Here is a 19,609-nt window from a genome sequence, read left to right as displayed (position 1 = left end):
GTCAGAATTACTTGTAAAAATTTTAATATGTATGAAGATATCAAAATCAATAAGCCCAAAATATTGCTAGTGAGCTCAAGTTGAGACGGGATTTCATAGTTCGACCTAAAACTTTTGTAAAAAATCTACCCAACCAGACCATGATTCACTAAATAAAAAAAATAGAGAAAAAGAAATTATCGAAATCAACAGTTGTCATCGCCTATTTATGTTTTAGTAATACAAATCAAAGATATAAACTATGTTTTGGTTTAGGGATTCGATTGAACAAATACATATACGTATACATATCAATAAAGTTAGTCTTTACGCTAATATAGTCTTGGTTCAAGTTAAGATTAGGGGCATCAAAGTGGTTCAATATATGAGAATCATATGACATCCACCTTAATGGCATCAATGGCATATTCAACCTGAAACAAATGGCCTTCTAGAGAGAAGGTGTTGACACCCCTGTCATACTCAATTCTACCAACTTTTTTGAAGATTTGATACGAAGATCTGAGGATGCGATGCGAACAGAGTGAGAGGCAAACTGTGAAACCCTAATTGCTATATACGGAAGGAACAATATGACCCGAATCACGTATTTGGATCCCGCGTCGGGTTTCACTCAAGGGAAATCAAGGATTGCAAAATGGCGGGAAAATTAGCTTTAGAGGCTCTAGATGGGGGACATGTGTCCCATAGGTATGACTTTTATTAGGTTAAGAAGATAGGGGTTGGTTCAAATAAAAACCACATTTAACGTGAAAACTTGAAAACTAACTAAAAAAGCCTAAAAAAGACACAATTTTTTTTTTCAACTTTTGTATTAAAACTCGCTATTTTTTGTATATAAAAAAATTTTTTTCGAAAAAAAAATTTGTAGTGCACATGTGTAGTACACATACACATGTGTACTATTACACATGTACACCACAATTTTTTTTTTTCTGAAAATAACTTTTTTTATATACTTAAAATAGCGTAAATTGGTATGCAAAAAAATTGGTATGTTTTTTAGGCTTTTTTTAGTTAGTTTTTCGCGTTAACTAGTGGTTTTCATTTGAACCTTCCCCTATATATATATATAGGAGAAGGATCATTTAGGAACCACCATTTATTGCGAGAACCGTGAGAACCAATATAAACACAATCAAAAATACCTAAAAAAAGCTAAAAAACACACAGTTTTTTAAATTTTTTTATTGAAAAATCGCTGGTTTTCGTTATTAAAAAAATTAAATAATTTTTTTGCTACTAAAAGTTGCGATTAAACTTAAAAAAATATTAAAAAAAAAAGTTTGTGTATTTTTTAGATTTTTGAAGATTTTTTTAGGTTTTTTTATGGGTTTAGTTTTTAACATTTAGCTTAGGTGGGGTGTGTGTGGATTTTTTTGGTTTTTGGTGGTGTAGTGGGTTTATTTTGTTGTGTTCACATTGGTTCTCACGGTGCTCGCAATAAAGGTGGTTCTCGCATGAACCCTACCATATATATATATATATATATATACATATATATGCGTGTGTGTGTGTGTGATGATGATAAACTAGGGTGTCCAGTTTCACCGCTAAAAAGAAAAATATCAAACGGGTCAAACTCGCTCAAAGTGTATTTATAGTGCATAAACCGAAGCAAAGTTACATTAAAAAAACATAAGACTATTAAAAAATTATAATTTATGAAAAAAATGTTTTTGACTCAATCTGCCAGTAACAAAAAATTACCCGAATCAAGCTTTTTCTCCTATCATCTTTTAGTCGATTTATCAGATATATTCACCTCTTTAGAAAGTAAACTTTGGCTTTTGTAGTCAGACAATCTATTTTTTTTTCTAAAAACTATTTTCTCTAGCTCTAACTCATCTATATAATGCATGTAATTATTCCAGCCCCCAAAACAATTATCTTAGTTACATTATCCTATCAATCTTACTTAACATTAATCTTTTAATTGCAGTATTCATACCATCATTAGCATAATGCTTTAATAAAAACATATGGGATCACCACACATCGTTCCAACAGAAGGCAATGGTTTTGCTCCCTGAACAAAAGTTATTACAACTTTCAATACTCACAATTTCAATCCAACAATCAGAATGAAACAATCAAGATCACGTTAACCCTGAAAGCATTCCTTTAATCTAATATCATTTTAACAAATTATGCTAATTCAATAGGTTCATCTACATGATATATTATGATTCTAAATCTTTAAAAGTGTTTGATAACCAATAGGTGCCAATAGTGGTCCAGTAAAGAAGCTAGGAATGTTTACTTTAAAAAAAATTTACCTTCCTAAATATGTTTGCCCGACTAGATTAATGGAGCCCATATAGCTTCAATTATCGTAGTCAACGGGTTGAACACATTCACACAAATAGTACCTTCATCTTTCATTATAGAGTAAACTTTCGTTTTGCTCCCTGTGGTTTGATCACTTTAATGGTTTTGCTCCAAACCTTTAAAAATAACCAGTTTACTCCCTGATCTATGAAGCCCTTCATGATTTCACTCCCCACCTCTAACTCCATTCAAATTGTTTATTAACTGAAAGGGTATTTTAGTAACTTCAAAAGGTATTTTAGTAATACTATTTCAAATTATTATTGATATATGGTACAACATACAAACAGGGTGTGAGAGGGGAAAAAGGAGGCATGGGTGATGTGTGACTATGACTAAAGTTATGCCGGTGACACCAAGGAGCCACCTGTACCACCACACGTTGTGAAACCCAAGGCTGTAGACGAAGATCTCTCTACCCAGTCTCGCCGGAGCTCCTCCATCTCAAGCCTTCAAGGGTAATTTCATTTCATACTCTCTCTCTCTCTCTCTACCCTCTCTACATTCTCTCTTCTCTCTCAACCCTACCCAGCCACCATCAGCCCCATCATCACCGCCGGCGACCGCCTACCACCATCAGACACCACCTTGAAATCAGAACAACCACGTATCTTCTCTCTCTATATATACCCTCTCTCTTCATCCCCAACAACCACCGCCATCACCACCAATCGCCACCATCTCACCACCACCTGAATCGAAATTAGAAGCCCAAGTTGTGTCGTCGTCATTTATACCCTCTTGCCATTTGGATACCTGAAATAAATCATATTCCACCCCATTCATCATCTTCTTCAAAACCCCAAAATTAGCAGAAATCAGACAATGTAGGTTCAGAAAACCATCAAGAGTAGAAAAACACTTGACTATTTTGCAAATTCTAAGTGGGCTATCAATCTTTCTTCTCTCCTACGGTTTACGATGGTGCAACCACCGGAGCTTCCGCCGTTTGACTACCAGCCGGTGCCGTACAATGGGCCGTCAGCCGATGAAGTGTTTGAGAAGAGAAAGAAGTATCTTGGCCCATCTCTGTTTCATTATTATCAGAAGCCAGTAATATTCTTTCTTTTATTGTTAGGGCATGTTTGGGTAAGCTTATTAAAACAACTTATTGACTTATTGGCTTCTTGGAAAAGTCAGGATTTTGTGACTTGTTGACTTATTGGCTTTTCCCCCTCACATACACCCTCTTTGCCAAACATCATTTTAGAGCTTATGACTTTTCAAAAAGCCAATAAGTCAATAAGTTGTTTCAAAAAGCTTACCCAAACATGCCCTTAATAAACCGACGGTGATGATAGGGCTGATGGTGGCTGGGTAGGGTTGAGAGAGTGTAGAGAGGGTAGAGAGAGAAGAGATGATGGTTTTGTTATTTTTTATTATTATATATAATATAATCTTTTATTTGTAGTTTTACTAAAATACCCTTTCAGTTAATAAACAATTTGGATGGAGTTAGAGGCGGGGAGTGAAATCATGAAGGGCTTCATAGATCAGGGAGTAAACCGGCTATTTTTAAAGGTTTGGGGCAAAACCATTAAAGTGACCAAACCACAAGAAGCAAAACGGAAGTTTACTCTTCATTATAATTCCTTGGATGTAGTAAGCAAGACGCAAACATACGATGCCCTGCATAGACATAAATATAAATTGGGTTAAATATGCACAAACCTAAATGTAGATTATAGAGAAATATGGCAACAGATAATTCAATGATTTTATTGAAATTGTTACATCTTTGGTTGGTAACAACCGAATACATATATAGAGGAAAATAAACATGGCTAGGATCCTATAATTAAGGATAAGATCACCATAAAAGATAACTATCAAAAATAATATTATTCTATATTCCCCCTCAAGATGAAGCATGTAAATTTGTCATGCTAATCTTGCCAAGAAGAAAAACGAGTTGCTGTCTTGAAAGGCCCTTGGTTAACAAGTCGGCAATTTGCATCTTACTGCTTATGTTCATCGGGATAATTTCCTTTGACTCTACGCGTTCACGAACAAAAAAACAGTCCATTTCAACATGTTTCGTTCTCTCGTGATAAACGGGATTGTTTGCTATGTGACGAGCCGCTTGGTTATCACAGAACAAGGGAGTAGGCGAGGTGATGTGAACCCGTAGCTCACTGAGCAACCAACGTACCCAAATAATTTCGCTCACAGTAGTGGCCATAGCTCGGTATTCTGCTTCAGCTGAAGAACGAGAGACAACGAATTGCTTCTTAGTTCTCCACGAGATAGGCGTACCCCCAAGTAAAAGGAAGTACCCGGTCCGTGATCTTCTGGTATACGGGCATCCTAACCAATCAGAGTCACAATAGGCGGATAATGTAGAATCTCCCGTACGCGAAAGAAGAATACCTTGCCCCGGGGTGGCTTTCAAATAACCGAGAATGCGATTAACTGCCTCCAAATGGTTGCTTCTCGGGTCCGCAACAAATTGACTCAGAATGTTAACCGAGTACGTGATGTCGGGTCGAGTTGCTTGTAAGTATAGAAGTCGCCCAACCAGGCGACGGTATTGACTAGCATCAACCCGTTCATTTTCTTCTCCTTTGTCTACCTTTAAACCTTGTTCAATCGGAGTCGAGCTGGGCTTGCACCCTATCTTTCCACTGTCCTCCAAAATATCCAACGTGTATTTCCGCTGACTAAGGACCAAGCCTTCTTTGGTTCTTGCAACCTCTATCCCGAGAAAGTATTTTAGGACCCCCAGATCCTTAATGCTGAAATTCTTATCAAGCTTCTTCTTAACTTCTTCAATCTTGGCTAGACAATTTCCTGTTATGATAACGTCATCCACATAGATTAGGATGACTATCATGACATCTTTGGCCTCAAAAATGAACAAAGAGTGATCTGTTTGAAGTTCAAGCTCAAAAGAAATGTGATGAACTTGTGATACCAATTTCTTGAAGTTTGTTTCAATCCGTATAACGACTTTCTTAGACGACAAACCCGCGTCTCATTCTCATTAGAAAAGCCTTGAGGAATCTTCATGTACACCTCTTCTTCGAGTTCACCGTGTAAAAAGGCATTATTCACATCGAGTTGGTGAATAACCCAGTCTCTTTTGACTGCCATTGCAAGAAGTGTTCGCATCGTAACCAACTTCACAACCGGAGCGAAAGTGTCGTGATAGTCTATTCCTTCTTGTTGAGTAAAGCCTTTAGCAACAAGGCGAGCTTTGTATCTTTCTACCTCTCCATTTGGCTTGTACTTTATCTTGTAAACCCACTTCGAATCAATAGCCCGTTTTCCTTGGGGTAAATTCTCCAACGTCCACGTTCCATTTCTTTCCAAGGCTTTGATTTCACTTTTCATGGCTTCACACCACCGTATATCCTGTGAAGCTTCTTGAAAACATTTTGGCTCATCATTTTTAGTGATGGCCGCCAAGAAAGCCTTTTGCTTAGTTGAAAAATTATCATAAGAAATAAAATCTGAGATGGGATAACGTACCATGGAGGAGGCTTGATTGGATGCTGGGTGTTGGACCGAAGGGGGAACATTGACAACGAAGTCCTTGAATTTTGAAGGCTGTGATCTTTTGCGAGTGGGTCTATTCTCAACATGAATCTCGGCTTCTTCATTGCTTACATTTTGTTCTTCATTTGAAGCTTCAACATCAGCCTCAACATCATTGCCTTGACCCAAATTAACTTCAATCTCAGGCCCATGATCTATTTCAATTTCAGGCCCATGATTATCCCCATTTTGATCATTGTCTTGGGCCTCTGAATGGGCAGACTCATTTAGAGAATGGTTTTAATTTTGGGAGCAATTTAAGTGGGGTTCGACTGGTGGTTTTTGGTTTGTGCATGTGTCATCACATCCATATTCATGCAATTTCATGGGGTTCTCATTTTTGTCAACTTCTCCGCTTTGGACTTTTGTGAAAGGAAAAATCTCCTCAAGGAAGAGAACATCCCTACTAACAATAATTTTTCTAGTTTCAAGATCAAGTATTTTGTACCCTTTTGTTCTCGGAGGATATCCAATAAACACCCCCGGTTTCCCCCTTTGTTCAAACTTATCTCCTCTTGTGTTGAAATTTTTGAAATACGCGAGAATCCAAAAACTCTAAGGTGGTTGTAATCGGGTTTAATTCCAAGAATTATTTCAAAAGGGGTTTTATTTTTAAGGACCTTGGATGGTAGACGGTTGATAACGTAAGCCGCGGTTAAAACACACTCCCCCCAAAATTGTTTAGGAAGTTTTGCACCGAACCTTAAGGCCCGCGCTGTTTCCAAGAGGTGTCGGTGTTTTCTTTCGACGACACCATTTTGTTGGGGGTGTGGGGGCATGTGGTTTCGAGTAACATTCCCTTTTTATTATAGAATTCCACCATGTCATTGGAAGTAAACTCCCCACCATTATCACATCTCAATCTTTTAACACATTTATCAAATTGAACCTCAACCATTTTACAAAAGTTTACAAGACATTTACTTGCATCGCTTTTGTGTTTAATGAGGAACACCCACACGGCCCTACTAAAGCCGTCAACTATAGTGAGGAAATAGTTGGCTTTAGTATAAGATGGTACCCGGTATCCCCCCCAAATATCACAATGGATCAACTGAAATGGTTCAATAGTTTTAATGAAACTAGAAGAAAAAGGTGTTCTGGCAAACTTGGCCATGACACAAGAATCACAAAAATTACCAAGTTCAGTAGTAATGGTACTAAGAAAATCAACTTTAGCTAGTTTTCCCTTCAAGGCATGTCCAAGTCTCTTGTGTCATGTCTCAATAGTGGTCCCAAAAGCTTTCTTTTCTTGCATCATCTTCATTCGGTACAGTCCCCCTTCGCATCTACCCGCTCCAATCAAGTTCCTCCTTTGCAATCCCTGCATGACACAAAAGTCAGGAAAGAATGAAACGACACACTGTAGATCACGGCTAAGGCGGCTAACAGAGAGTAGGTTGCACTTAAAATCTGGAATGTAAAGAACATTTTTCACTTTCGCTCCTCCAGGGAGAATATATTCCCCCTTTCCCTTTACATGGATGGATTCACCATTAGGGATAAGGACAGGGCTTTCGAGGGGAGCTGCTTTCTCATTAATAAGGACATTAGATAAATGAGTTATGTATTCGGTGCAACCCGAATCGATAATCCACTCACCTTCGTCATTAGTTTTACAAGCCATATTAGCAAGAGATTTTGTGATTTCATCGTTACCCGAGCCGGAGAAATGTTTGAGAAGAGTTTGATAATTTTCCTGTGTCAAACCCGGTATCGGACTAGCATCTGTCTCCACACAAGCCGCCTTCCCTTTGGTCTTTTCACCTTTCTTCCCGGGCCACCAATCTGGATACCCGACTAGCTTGAAACATCCTTCACGCTTATGCCCATCTTTGTTGCAAAAGGTGCAATGTTCGGTTCCGTCTCTTACCCCATTCGCTCCACTCTTTTCTTTATTATGGTCACGGTCCTTCCTTTGGAATGCCTTAAATGCAGCGGCTTCAACGTTGCCTTTGCTTTCACTCGACACGGCCCTCTGTTTCTCATCATCATGCACCATATGATATGCGGCTGTGAGTGATGGGATCGGTTTAGTGGCCAATATTTGAGTCCTGATTACGGAGAACTCATTATCCAATCCCATGAGAAACTCATACAAATGCTCCTTCTCTTGATGTTCAAAAATCTTCTTCCCAACCTCACATTCACATTTACCACATGAGCACTGTGGAAAAGGTTGAACTGATTGGGCCTCATCCCACAACGACCGAAGGCTTGTGAAGTAGGCAGACACCGAGTTTCCCGCTTGACGAGTTCCTGCAATCCTCTGCTTGATTTCATATGCCCTGGGGGCACTTTCTTTTCCGAACCGTTCATCGAGATCTGACCATATTTCTGACGCCGTGCTAGCGTATTTCACGCTATTACGGATGTTCTTTTCCATCGCGGTCGTTAGCCAACCTTTGATCATGGCATCCGCACGCATCCATGGCATATAATCTTTGGATGATTTCTCCGGTTTCTTGATCGACCCGTCTACGAACTCTATTTTATTCTTAGCAAACAGGAAGTTCATCATCTCTTGCCTCCAATCTGCATAGTTGTAATCTGTTAAGACTTCGTTTACGTGTAATTGTTTGGGAAGATCGGACGGATGAAGATAGTACGGTGACTCATGAGAAATCGAACCACTGTACCCTTCTCCATCCTTGGCTTTATTTGAGGAATCATCTCCTGCCATGCCTCGATCTATCAAAAGCTAGGTAAAAGCCTGCTCTGATACCATATAGAGAAATATGGCAAGAGATAATTCAATGATTTTATTGAAATTGTTACATCTTTGGTTGGTAACAACCGAATACATATATAGAGGAAAATAAACATGGCTAGGATCCTATAATTAAGGATAAGATCACCACAAAATATAACTATCAAAAATAATATTATTCTATAGGTTAGACCATAGTTATCGGCTTACATTTTGTTTCTACAACATGCTTTTTTTATACCTGATATATGTAGAGGTGGGACTTGGCAGAGTCGACCCATGTTGGTGAAGAGTGAATTCCAGTCACTTTGACCTAATGGACGAACCAATTGCATTAATATATTCTCTAAAACATGTCTTAATTTAAAAGAAAATAATCTTAAATCTTGACCTATTTTTAAATGTAAAATGAGTCCATAATGCCAAAGAAAAAAAAAATAATAAAGAAATACCAATAGTAGGGACCTTTGATAGAACTTCACCAATTTGCAGCTTGTAAAGTATGGTTGTTTCCCTTGTTGCATTCAAGCCCACCATGACAACCTAATTATGTAAAAAAAAAAAAAAAAACCTAAATAAGTTTAAAGTTACAAATCATAGGTATTCTAATCAGAACGTACTAACCTAAAGTGCCAACTATAATGTGTTTGACATAAGATACCTGCCGGTAGATATAAATTCATCCCTAAACTTCTTGAACCTAAGATTCCTCATGTTCACTAAGCTAATCTACTATATATGGAGTTATATTGCACTTTAGCCTCCTGAGTGGAGGTATGTAAGGGGCATCTATAAACCAATTTGTAAGAAATAAATATTATAAACATCTAGGTTATAACACGGGAACTTCTCGGGCAAGAAAAATTACTTTTTACTAATCAAATTATGTCGTTAAACAAACTAAAAAGATATGTTTTCAAACGTTGTTTTGTTTTATAAATATTGACAATTGTAGTTGAGAAAAAAAATTTAACCTATGACAAATTTATTCAAAACATGCATTAGACAATTACAAAACATATTTTAGACAATATCATCTCTAACCTGAGTAGGAATCTCTTGTCCATCTCTGGTGTTGATAAAGTGAGTTTAGTCCGCTTTGAAATTTATACCCATCTTGAAACAAGTTTTTTTTTTTTTTTTTTTTTTTTTTTTTTTTTTTTTTTTTTAAGATTCACTTGTTATTTCCTTGATCCATTTATGATTTTTGATATCATGACAACCTCGAGTCCAGCGTCCAAGCCTTAGCGTCGGGTCCTTTTGCAACAACTGTCATATATAAACACACGAAGTTTAAATGTGTATAGTAAAAGGTTAATCATGACTAAGCGACTTACCCCTTTAAGCAAAAAGTGAACTTCACCACTTAACTTAACCACAATAGCAACTTCACTTTTTAGTTGACAATCTTCTCCTGAAGTTTCTTTGTGTTGGAATGTGTGAATGGTGGTTGAAGAAAAGATGACAAAAATACATGCAATCATAAAACTCTTGGTAAAATGGTCGGGTCAAAACGAATAGTTTTGTGCCCATCAAAACGGGTCAGGTTAGGTCAACCCGAAATACTAAAATAATTAGTGTTGCAAAAGTTTATACTAATTCCAAGGCGTGAGCCTTGAAAATGCACATGGGCGACTTTCGACCCTTTGTTTTAAATATTTTTAATTGTTTAGTCCATATTTTAGACTTGTTTAGGGCTCCTTTAGGCTATTTTAGGTCGATTTCATGCTTTTTTAAACATTTCGGGCTAGGATTTGGTCAAAAAATGCTTTGAACTTGCACCGAAGAGCCTGAAATCGCGCCTTTGAGAGTGTATTGCATATGGTATGCTGGGCTGCGCTTCAGCGCCTAGGCGCCCTAGCTGTCCGCCTTTGACAACGTAGGTCCAGACAGTGACACCAAGGGACTTGTCATTTTACTTACTTAAATTAGTGTGTTTAAACTCAGTTACCAGTTTGCATCATGAATGAAGGTCTCCAAAAACAAAAAAAACTTACAGCACACACTCAAGTCCGGATATCATCCAAACCCTTAACCTATTGAAGCCTACTTGCAATACTAAGCATGTCCTTCGGTCTGCAAGTGTGGTGACTTCATGAATATAATATCTAGCAACAACATGAAAACATAATTAATAACAGCCAAAAAGTACTAACAATTTGAACCATACTAATTCCTGTAGTTAAAAAAACTAAGTTACTGCCTACTTCACACACAAACACCTAATTTGAACAATAAGAAAGCAAAATTTACCGCAAAAATCAATGATAGTATTTAATCCATTGCTAGATCCATGACTATACTCCTCCTCAATTCTTATCAAACCATTTAGAGCTCCAGTTTAGTTTTCGTATTCACATCGCATGTTCCAGCATCATGCCAACTACAAATAAAATAATAGCATCCCCTTACAAACATCTTATATCCACCATATATGTGTGTATCCACACTGAGCATGTCACTCTCTCTAATTTAGGTAACGTATATGACAACTTCAATGTTGATCGATAAATCATTTTGTAACTACGAAGATGCTATTTAAAATAGACCTCGGTTCTTATATAAGATTTTATTTAAATATATCCACAGTGGGGATGTGACTCCCTATATTCAGTAGTGATTTAATTAGGAAGGATTTTGATAGGGTTCGATTCTGATTACTAACAGTTCAATTGAAATTTAGAGAAGCACTATAAACTGGAATTGAAATTGATACGAAGAAGATGATACAGGACTCGATAACTAACACCGAAGTGTTCCCAGGGCTACGCCTCTCTCTGTAAACAGAGCCTAACAAACTACGTATTTTCCTATCCTCCTCCCCAAGTAATTACTGACTCATACTTATACTATATTATTTGCACTTACCCCCCTCCTAAATAGACAATTGACATTTAGACTAGAAACTAGAACATGATTCCTATCATTACTCCCCCCTTCGATACAGTCTTGTCCTCAAGACTGGGATTGACTGCAACGTCCGGTGGCCGAGGCTGCCCATGCACGACCCATAAATGCCATGTAGCCGAAAACGTCAATCGCGTTCCAATGAGAGGACGGTGAGACAATGAACTCTTTCCCCTGTCAAACGGAGCTTTTCCCTTCTCACACAAGTCCAAATCGGAGACAATCATGCCACAACCATTGTTTGCTCCACACCTTGGCCCGGATCTGGATAATCCAAATCCACAACTGTTTTCAGCTCCACATCGTGGCCCACCATTGGTTCTGAGCCCAACTTCCAGTGTACATCATCAGATATAGCCCATTTAGCCCTCGTCGACATCAAGTGTCCCTGACCAGATGACTATTCTTCAGATCTGGAAAACATTGCCTCCACTTGCTCTATTAGAGATGGAGGTGGAGAAATAGAACGTGAAGAACGATCCACCATACAATCACGTCTTGGATCTGAAGATGGATCTAGAAGAAGTGATGGAGATCTGGAAGGTAGTGTCAAGACCTCATGTGCCAAATAAACTGAAGCAGAAATCGGAGGTTCAGGTTCGTCTAAGTCAGATTTGGACCCCAAAGCAGAGAAAACGTTACCGGCGAACTCAAATCCTGAGGAACTGTCATCAATCCTCTTCTCTTGTTGCTTTATCCATGCGAGGACAGCTTTACGGAACTCACAGGATTCTGCTCGATCTTTATGCAACGCGGTGAGAGATGCCTTTATCTCAGCGACATCTGATTGTAATTGTTGAATCTGTTGTTCATGAGCATCTAATTGAGAATTCTGATCCTGAGCATCAAATCGCGAGGTTTGATTCACCATGATTGAATCGGAATTTGGAAGAACACCAGAAGATGAAATCGGATCTGGAAATTGAATCGGATGAAAGCAGAAATCAGAAATCAGAATTCGAATCAGAGATTGAAATCAGAGAGTGAAATCAGATATTGAATCGATAATGAAGCAATTGGAGATTGAATCTGAGATAGATCGATTGGCGATTGAATTTAAGACCGATTGAAATCCAATATAAATTGATATCAGAAATTGAAATTGAAGATAGATCTGAAATAGAGATGTAATCAATTGAAACCCTAGATAAATCTGATTGAATCGGTGAATCAATTAAAATGACAGATCTGGTTTAATTGGTGATCGAGCGGTGGTAGAGCAGAAGTAGCAGGTCGGACCAATGATAGGGTTCGATTCTGATTACTAACAGTTCAATTGAAATTTAGAGAAGCACTATAAACTGGAATTGAAATTGATACGAAGAAGATGATACAGGACTCGATAACTAACTCCGAAGTGTTCCCAGGGCTACGCCCTCTCTCTGTAATCAGAGCCTAACAAACTACGTATTTTCCTATCCTCCTCCCCAAGTAATTACTGACTCATACTTATACTATATTATTTGCACTTACCCCCTCCTAAAATAGACAATTGACATTTAGACTAGAAACTAGAACATGATTCCTATCAGATTTTTTTCATTAAAATACATTTTTGGTGACTTTTGACCCATTCGAAATGATTCCTTTAATCCACCGCCGAATCAATTAAAGATGCATATAAATAAAACTGGGCAAACACATTACCCGACACATCTTGTCAAATGAACCGGATTTGAAAAAAGTCATTTTCTAAGCCTTTTTAGCCGGGTCAAGTTGGATTAGGACATATGCACATTTTTTTTGTTCAATTATATATTTCTTGATAAATAATGTGTTGGTCATGTCTACAAAAATAATATTATCATAATTGAATAACCTCTAAAGTATCCTCTTTCCGATCTCCACCACAAATTTTTAGTTTGGTTTCATAAGTATCTCAACTTTACCTCCATATGTATTCAAAGTTTTCATGTAAAGCTAATTCCTTTTTAGTTCATAATGAGTTTTCTGTATAAGAATGCTATATACAAATTCACAGATTGATCAATGATATATACAAATTCACAGACAATTGAACACCTGTATGGCCCACCGTGACCCATGATCTCACAAAGGTATCCATATTCAAGATTTAAGAATCCAGCTCCCAAATGGCTAGGAAATCCAGTTCCAATGGAATCATCCTCTTTACCTTCAAAAGGAATTTCTCATGCCCTTCCATTGCTATCAATCTACATACCAAGTAATATAAAAATGTACATCACATATACCCTAATCAACTATAACATTAATGTTTATCACGTATATGCTTACATGTAAAAAACGATTCAGTAGGCCTTATTTTTTTTTCCAATCTCTTCCAATTTTTCCTATTGTGAATGAATCGTCAAGATTGAGCAAAAAGGTGCGCCTCATATAGTTCTTATCAAATTAAGAGGTTTATATGTAGAAACAGTTAAAGGGGTATGAAAGGTTTACATAATAAATGGATGGATATGTAAAATATAGTAAAGACACGCGTGTCTAGTTTTAAATAAAGCATACTTGGCACGCCTCGACTTTTGGAGTGTTTATTAACTTTTTCTACTCTATTGTGTTTAAAAATTTTTCTTGACGTTTAGTTATAAATTTTGTAATTTTTTGGTACAATAAGTTATAGGGAGTGTCAAACGGATTACGACCAAACAACATCGGTGGTACTAATACTGGTGTTATCATTTTTAACCCCTTACACCACCTCTAGTTGGTATGTGTTTCACATAGTTTGTAGAAGAGAAATAATACTTATCAAGGCCAGTTTCATTGTGGAAACTTATGTGGCTTATCAAAACTCTATAAAGTGTATATTTTTCCTTTATATTAACTACCAATTTTACCGTTGATGACTTACAATATTACCATGATGCGTACAAGTAATTACACACATTTTGTAGCTGATATAACTACATAAATAACTTTAGCTCCAAGTAAGATGTACACTGAATTTGCTAGTTTTTTACTCACTCCCTCTTCACACACTACTAGAAAACATGGTTTTTGTCATGTAATTTTTGGTTACAAAATGATAGCAATTTCCTTGTTGTCACCAGTTTGCCACCGAAAATACGGTGACAAAAACACCCGTGTCAATTGCCCTAATGCCACCAGATAGCCACCATTTTATATTTTGCTACCTTATTTTTGCCACCACAAAATTGGTCAAAATTACTTGCCACCGCTTCATGTTTGCTACGCTCCACCTTGTTTGCCACCGAATTATGACGTGTTTTCATACCATTTAGCCACTGATATTGCCACCATTTAGCCATCGGTTTTTGCACGTTTTGATACCATTTAGCCACCAATATTTCCACCATTTAGCCACCATTTTTTTACACAATTTACGAGTTTTGATACCATTTAGCTACCGATATTGTCACCATTTAGTCACCATTTTTTACACAATTTGCAACCATTTTGCAACCATTTGCTATCGTTTATTTGCTACCATTTATTGATTACTGTAATATTGGTTTGGTTTGGAATATTGGTTTTTAATTCAGATTTTTTTCTCCCTGCCAATTTCATCAAAATTACATATCAATAAAAATACAAAATAATATAAAAGAAGTCTAATAAAATCCAAAAATTATATAAAAAATATCGTTTTCAAAAGCATATAATAAATACCAACTAAAACATAAAATAACTAAAATTATCATAATAAGATAAACATCTAAACATTCAAAAACAAGTGTTTATAGCATATCTTCGAACTGCAGCTGTTAACATAGCTTCAATTTGTGACATCCTATCAAGCATAACATCTTTATCCACCATATCTTTTTTCTTTTTCAGCCAACAATCCTGCAATAATTCCATTGAACCTTTTTTTTCATCTTTTTCCTTAACGAGCTCCTTGATAACTAAGTTCAACTTTTCAATCTACAAAACAACCAATGAATAAAATCAAAAAATCAGAATTAACAAAAAGTAATAATGATAAAATCAAGAAATCAAAATTAACGAAAAGTAATAATGGGTCAAGTTGGTTGCAAAGAAAACAAAATAAAATTGTGAGCTACAATTCAAGTGCTAGAAGCTAAATAGCATATTCCAGTTTGTTTACATATTAAGAAGGAAATTACACCTAATTTTAAAAACATATTTTTGTATGAAACAACCCGTAAAGAAGGTGTAATCAAATCAATATGAAATTCCTTAACATTCTCACTAATTTAAGAGCGTCAAACCTAACAATAAAAAACAAGCATCGCAAACCAAACAAACATAATAACACTAGGAAACGATACAAATGCACAAAAGTTATTAGTCTAAAAGGATTAAAAATACCTTAGGGTCTTCTCAGCTCCAAAAAGATCCCTTCTTTACACCTGTTGTCGACAAGAATGTAAAAATCATACGCACCATGTCCATGAAGTACCGACATCATAGAAAAAAATGTAGAAATCAAACCGAAACCATAAAACTAAAGATAATATTTTGGCAGGAAAAAGAGGTATTCATTCCATTAAAAAGCAATAGACCACAGCAAGATACTGCCAACCCGAGCAGCCCCAAGAAAAAGGTCATCGGGCAAGCAATTCAAAAGAAAAACAAAATGTACTGTTTTAAATCAATCACCATTAAAATAACAATATAGTGAAATTTGTTAACTTAACTTCATTTCCTTTTAGGGAAAATGATAAACAAACTATTTAAACAAGCAGACTTAAATTGTCTAAAACAAGGTATTGAAAATATGCATCTAAAAACTACTCATATGCACCCTTTAGAAATAGAGCTCAAATTGAGTAGAGTTCAAGCTCTCTTATGTTGTATGGGCCAAGCTCGGGTCATTCATGCCCCTATTTCTAAATATTTCTTAAATTGTAACAAATTAAGAAACCAAGATAAGAACATATTGGTTACCTCATCAAAGAGGAGCCATCGCCTCGTAATTAAATTTTGAACCAAATTTCTACACAAAATAATAAAAAACAGTCAAGTTAAGACAAAATACCAGCACAGTCATTTTAACTTATGTTGGTCAAGTTAATAATTATAATTAATATAAATATAAATTAATTAATAAATACTAAACGAGTCGAACCCGAGCTTCAAAAATTACCTTCGAGCCGAGCTCGAGCTTTAGAAATAAAGCTCGAATCGAGTCGAGCTCGAGCTTTCATATGTTAAACGAGCTCGAGCTCGAGCCTAGTCGAGCTTGGGCTCGGCTCGGCTCGGCTCGTTTGCACCCCGACTTGCAGCCTCCTTAGTAGCAGCTTCCTTAGCAGCTCGTTCCTGGAAGAAAAGAGGGTAGGTTGACACAAAACGTTAGTTTGCCCAAAATTCATTTTTTTTTTCATAACAACTAGTGTCTCAAAAGTTATATATGAGTAAAATGGACTGCAAAATACACTTCCCGTTTCCTATTAAGCTAAATGTTTTAGTGTTAGCCATTAAAGATAATCGAGCCCTTCATACAAAACTCATAACTAATGAAGAAGTTAGTTAATCACCTGCAAGTCTGCAACCTTAATTTTTGCCTCACGCTTTTTTAAACCAAGTATAATATTGCAACCTTAGATAATATATAGTTGTATCATACTCAAAAAAGGGACTGCTACTATCTTCAAAAAATGTAATACAAATTCACAGAAAATTTGTAATAGTCAAAGTACATCTGAAAGCAAGATATACAACAGTACGTAAAATATCATTCCAATAATTGATATAGTATTTAGATATATAACCTGGAATTTTGCAAGCCAAAAACAACGGTAAGCTTCCACCACCATGACCAATGCACAAAACTTTCATACTAGTCTTCCTATATACAGAACTTAACATATCACAATTACATGAGAGGGAAGTCAGTCCAGCAGATATCATACTTTTACGATCTGTAGTAGATGCATAACATTAAATGCAAACTTAAAATAATGCAAGTAAAAAAGGCGTGATGCGCTCCAATGCATTTTGAACACAAAAGCCAATGCGCCAGGGGCCCACATCACGTATGTGAGTAGTTCGTTATAAAAAAATTAATTATACATGACAATGTTTAAGGAAATTACATGGAACAGCCAAACAATGTGCCTGCTGCATTAGGAATATAGATCCTGATTCATTATAAGCGGTCATGACTTTAGCTGTGCTTTGGCGCGTATCATCATTAAATCGAAGTGTACGCCACTAATACCCGAGAATTCTGAAAGACACATTCTGTTCACTCCTTGGACATAACTCTGCATACCGTTGCTGAAGCCAATTCTCAGTTTTGACTCAAAGGCATCACTTTCATCAGTCTCATTATTATCATTCGTATCATTTTCATCAGCAGGGGCCTCCTTTGAGCTTTCAACAGCATCAACACTATTGTCAAGTTTTCCAGAGTTGAGAACTAATAAAATTGAAGCACAACAACAAGCAGTAACATCAGGAAATCCTCTCAACTGAAGAAAAAAAAATGAAAAAAGTCAACTTACCAACGTGTTCGACTTCTGTTGAAGTGACTATATTTTCAGTTTCTTTCATGTTACCCTGTGTTCCCTACAATTATGAACAAGTCAAAATCCTAATTTCACACTAAGCATAATAAACACAATCATGACTTCTACATGTACAAAGTACACGTATTAGTGTTGGAAAACTGGATCGAACAATCACATAACACAATATTGGTGACAAATCACAAGTCACATTTTAAACTTTGATAAAAGCAAAAGATCATCCGTGACCCATAAACCCTATATTTATACTTGATACAACCCTTGCTAATCATTAATCAAGTCAACATGACCTACAAGAATTCTAATCTAATAAAAAACTACTCTCCTAATCTAATCCTCACGAAACAAAATCAAACAGATCTTCCAGCGGCAGCCGATACTTTTCTAATTTATCTACCCATTAGTTTCAAATTTAAACGCTTTATCTACCCATTAGTTTCAGCTGATACTCTCCTGAAGACCTGTAATTTATATTATGAACAATATACAAGCAACCTGCAATTTCAATATTTTAAATCAACACCTGGAACATGTGATTTTTTAACAATTTGGGGTTTGGTTTCATGACCCGGGACTAGCGATTTTGGGCGAAGGTCAATTACGATTCCAGTTTCAAGACCTGGAGCAACGATTGGAATGAAACCAACTACTTTCCACCTTTAATTTGGATTTGGTTTGGTAAGGGGGCTGTTGCTAAAGATTGAATGAGCCAAACAGCTATCCGCCTGTCTTCGCAGACAAACCGTGTATTCGAATTCGGACAATGAAGCTGAGTTCTTCGTCTTGGGAGAAAATCTCAAGGATGTTAGGGTTGAGCGGAGGAGGCAATTAACTTTTGGGGGGTTACCTCCTCATTAAATTAAAACACTATAAATTAGCAACCTTTTTATGCATACATGATTTGTAACCAATGCTTTGTGAGTTTTTCAAAAAAAATTGATTTTTATACTTTTCACCCAAAGGTATTTGCTAATTTACTTTTAACCCAAAATTATTTGTTTTTTTACTTTTTACCCAAAATTTTTATCTTTTACTATCTATCCTCACAACTTTTTTTACTTTCAACTTTAGTCCTTTATAGTTTTCATTTTTCGCAAATTTTTCGCTTTATACTTCGTTCTAAATTTTGTGAGTTAACACATCGCAATGTGCGTGCGTGCGTGCGTGCGTGGTGTAACGTTTTTACGTTTCGTTCTAAACTTTGCGAGTTAACACGACGCAACGTGCGTATGTGGTTCAACGTTTTTACATCGTCTATTATTTCCCCGTTTGACAAGTTCGACATAACGTGCGGGTTTCCTAAATTGACTTAGTTATTAATTTCCATGTTTAGCGTTTCGGTCTAATATCTTCACATAAACATGCCGCAACTTTAGTGTTTGTGGTCGCTCCGGTAATGTGGCATTGATGCTATTTGGCACAGTTTTACATCCCTGGAGGTTTTTCAAAGAAAAAATGGTTATGCATATGGTTGTTGTAACCTTGGCTTTGGGGGGTTTTAAAAAAAATTGATTTTTTTACTTTTCACCCAAAAGTATTTCATAAATTACTTTTAACCCAAAACTATTTGTTTTTTTACTTTTAACCCAAAACTTTTTATCTTTTACAATCTATCCTCACAACTTTTTTTACTTTCAACTTTCGTCCTTTATAGTTTTCATTTTCCACAAATTTTTCGCTTTATGCT

The 19,609-nt window shown here is 36.4% G+C and overlaps 1 protein-coding gene and 1 long non-coding RNA gene across 3 annotated transcripts; both read right to left on the bottom strand.

The window, feature by feature from the left end:
• Positions 1-4,189: 4,189 nt before the first annotated feature.
• LOC110925012 (uncharacterized mitochondrial protein AtMg00810-like) lies at positions 4,190-5,164 on the bottom strand. The gene has a single exon (XM_022168984.2). The coding sequence runs from the start codon at positions 5,162-5,164 to the stop codon at positions 4,190-4,192; it is 975 nt and encodes a 324-aa protein (XP_022024676.2).
• A 9,937-nt stretch (positions 5,165-15,101) lies between these two features.
• LOC110923484 lies at positions 15,102-18,782 on the bottom strand. Of its 2 annotated transcripts, XR_004885605.1 has the most exons (8): positions 18,446-18,761; positions 17,899-17,962; positions 17,488-17,813; positions 17,164-17,252; positions 16,539-16,711; positions 16,340-16,388; positions 15,761-15,801; positions 15,102-15,352 (listed from the first exon to the last, which is right to left on the bottom strand). It is a non-coding gene; the product is annotated as an uncharacterized LOC110923484 (long non-coding RNA). The 2 variants fall into 2 exon arrangements; XR_002584109.2 differs by having other exon boundaries at positions 17,899-18,782.
• Between the last annotated feature and the right edge of the window lie 827 nt (positions 18,783-19,609).

Source organism: Helianthus annuus, chromosome 17 (assembly GCF_002127325.2).
Source record: "Helianthus annuus cultivar XRQ/B chromosome 17, HanXRQr2.0-SUNRISE, whole genome shotgun sequence".
NCBI lineage: Eukaryota > Viridiplantae > Streptophyta > Magnoliopsida > Asterales > Asteraceae > Helianthus > Helianthus annuus.
The sequence above is the reverse complement of the archived record's forward strand: the minus strand, read 5'-3'. Positions and strand labels throughout refer to the sequence as shown.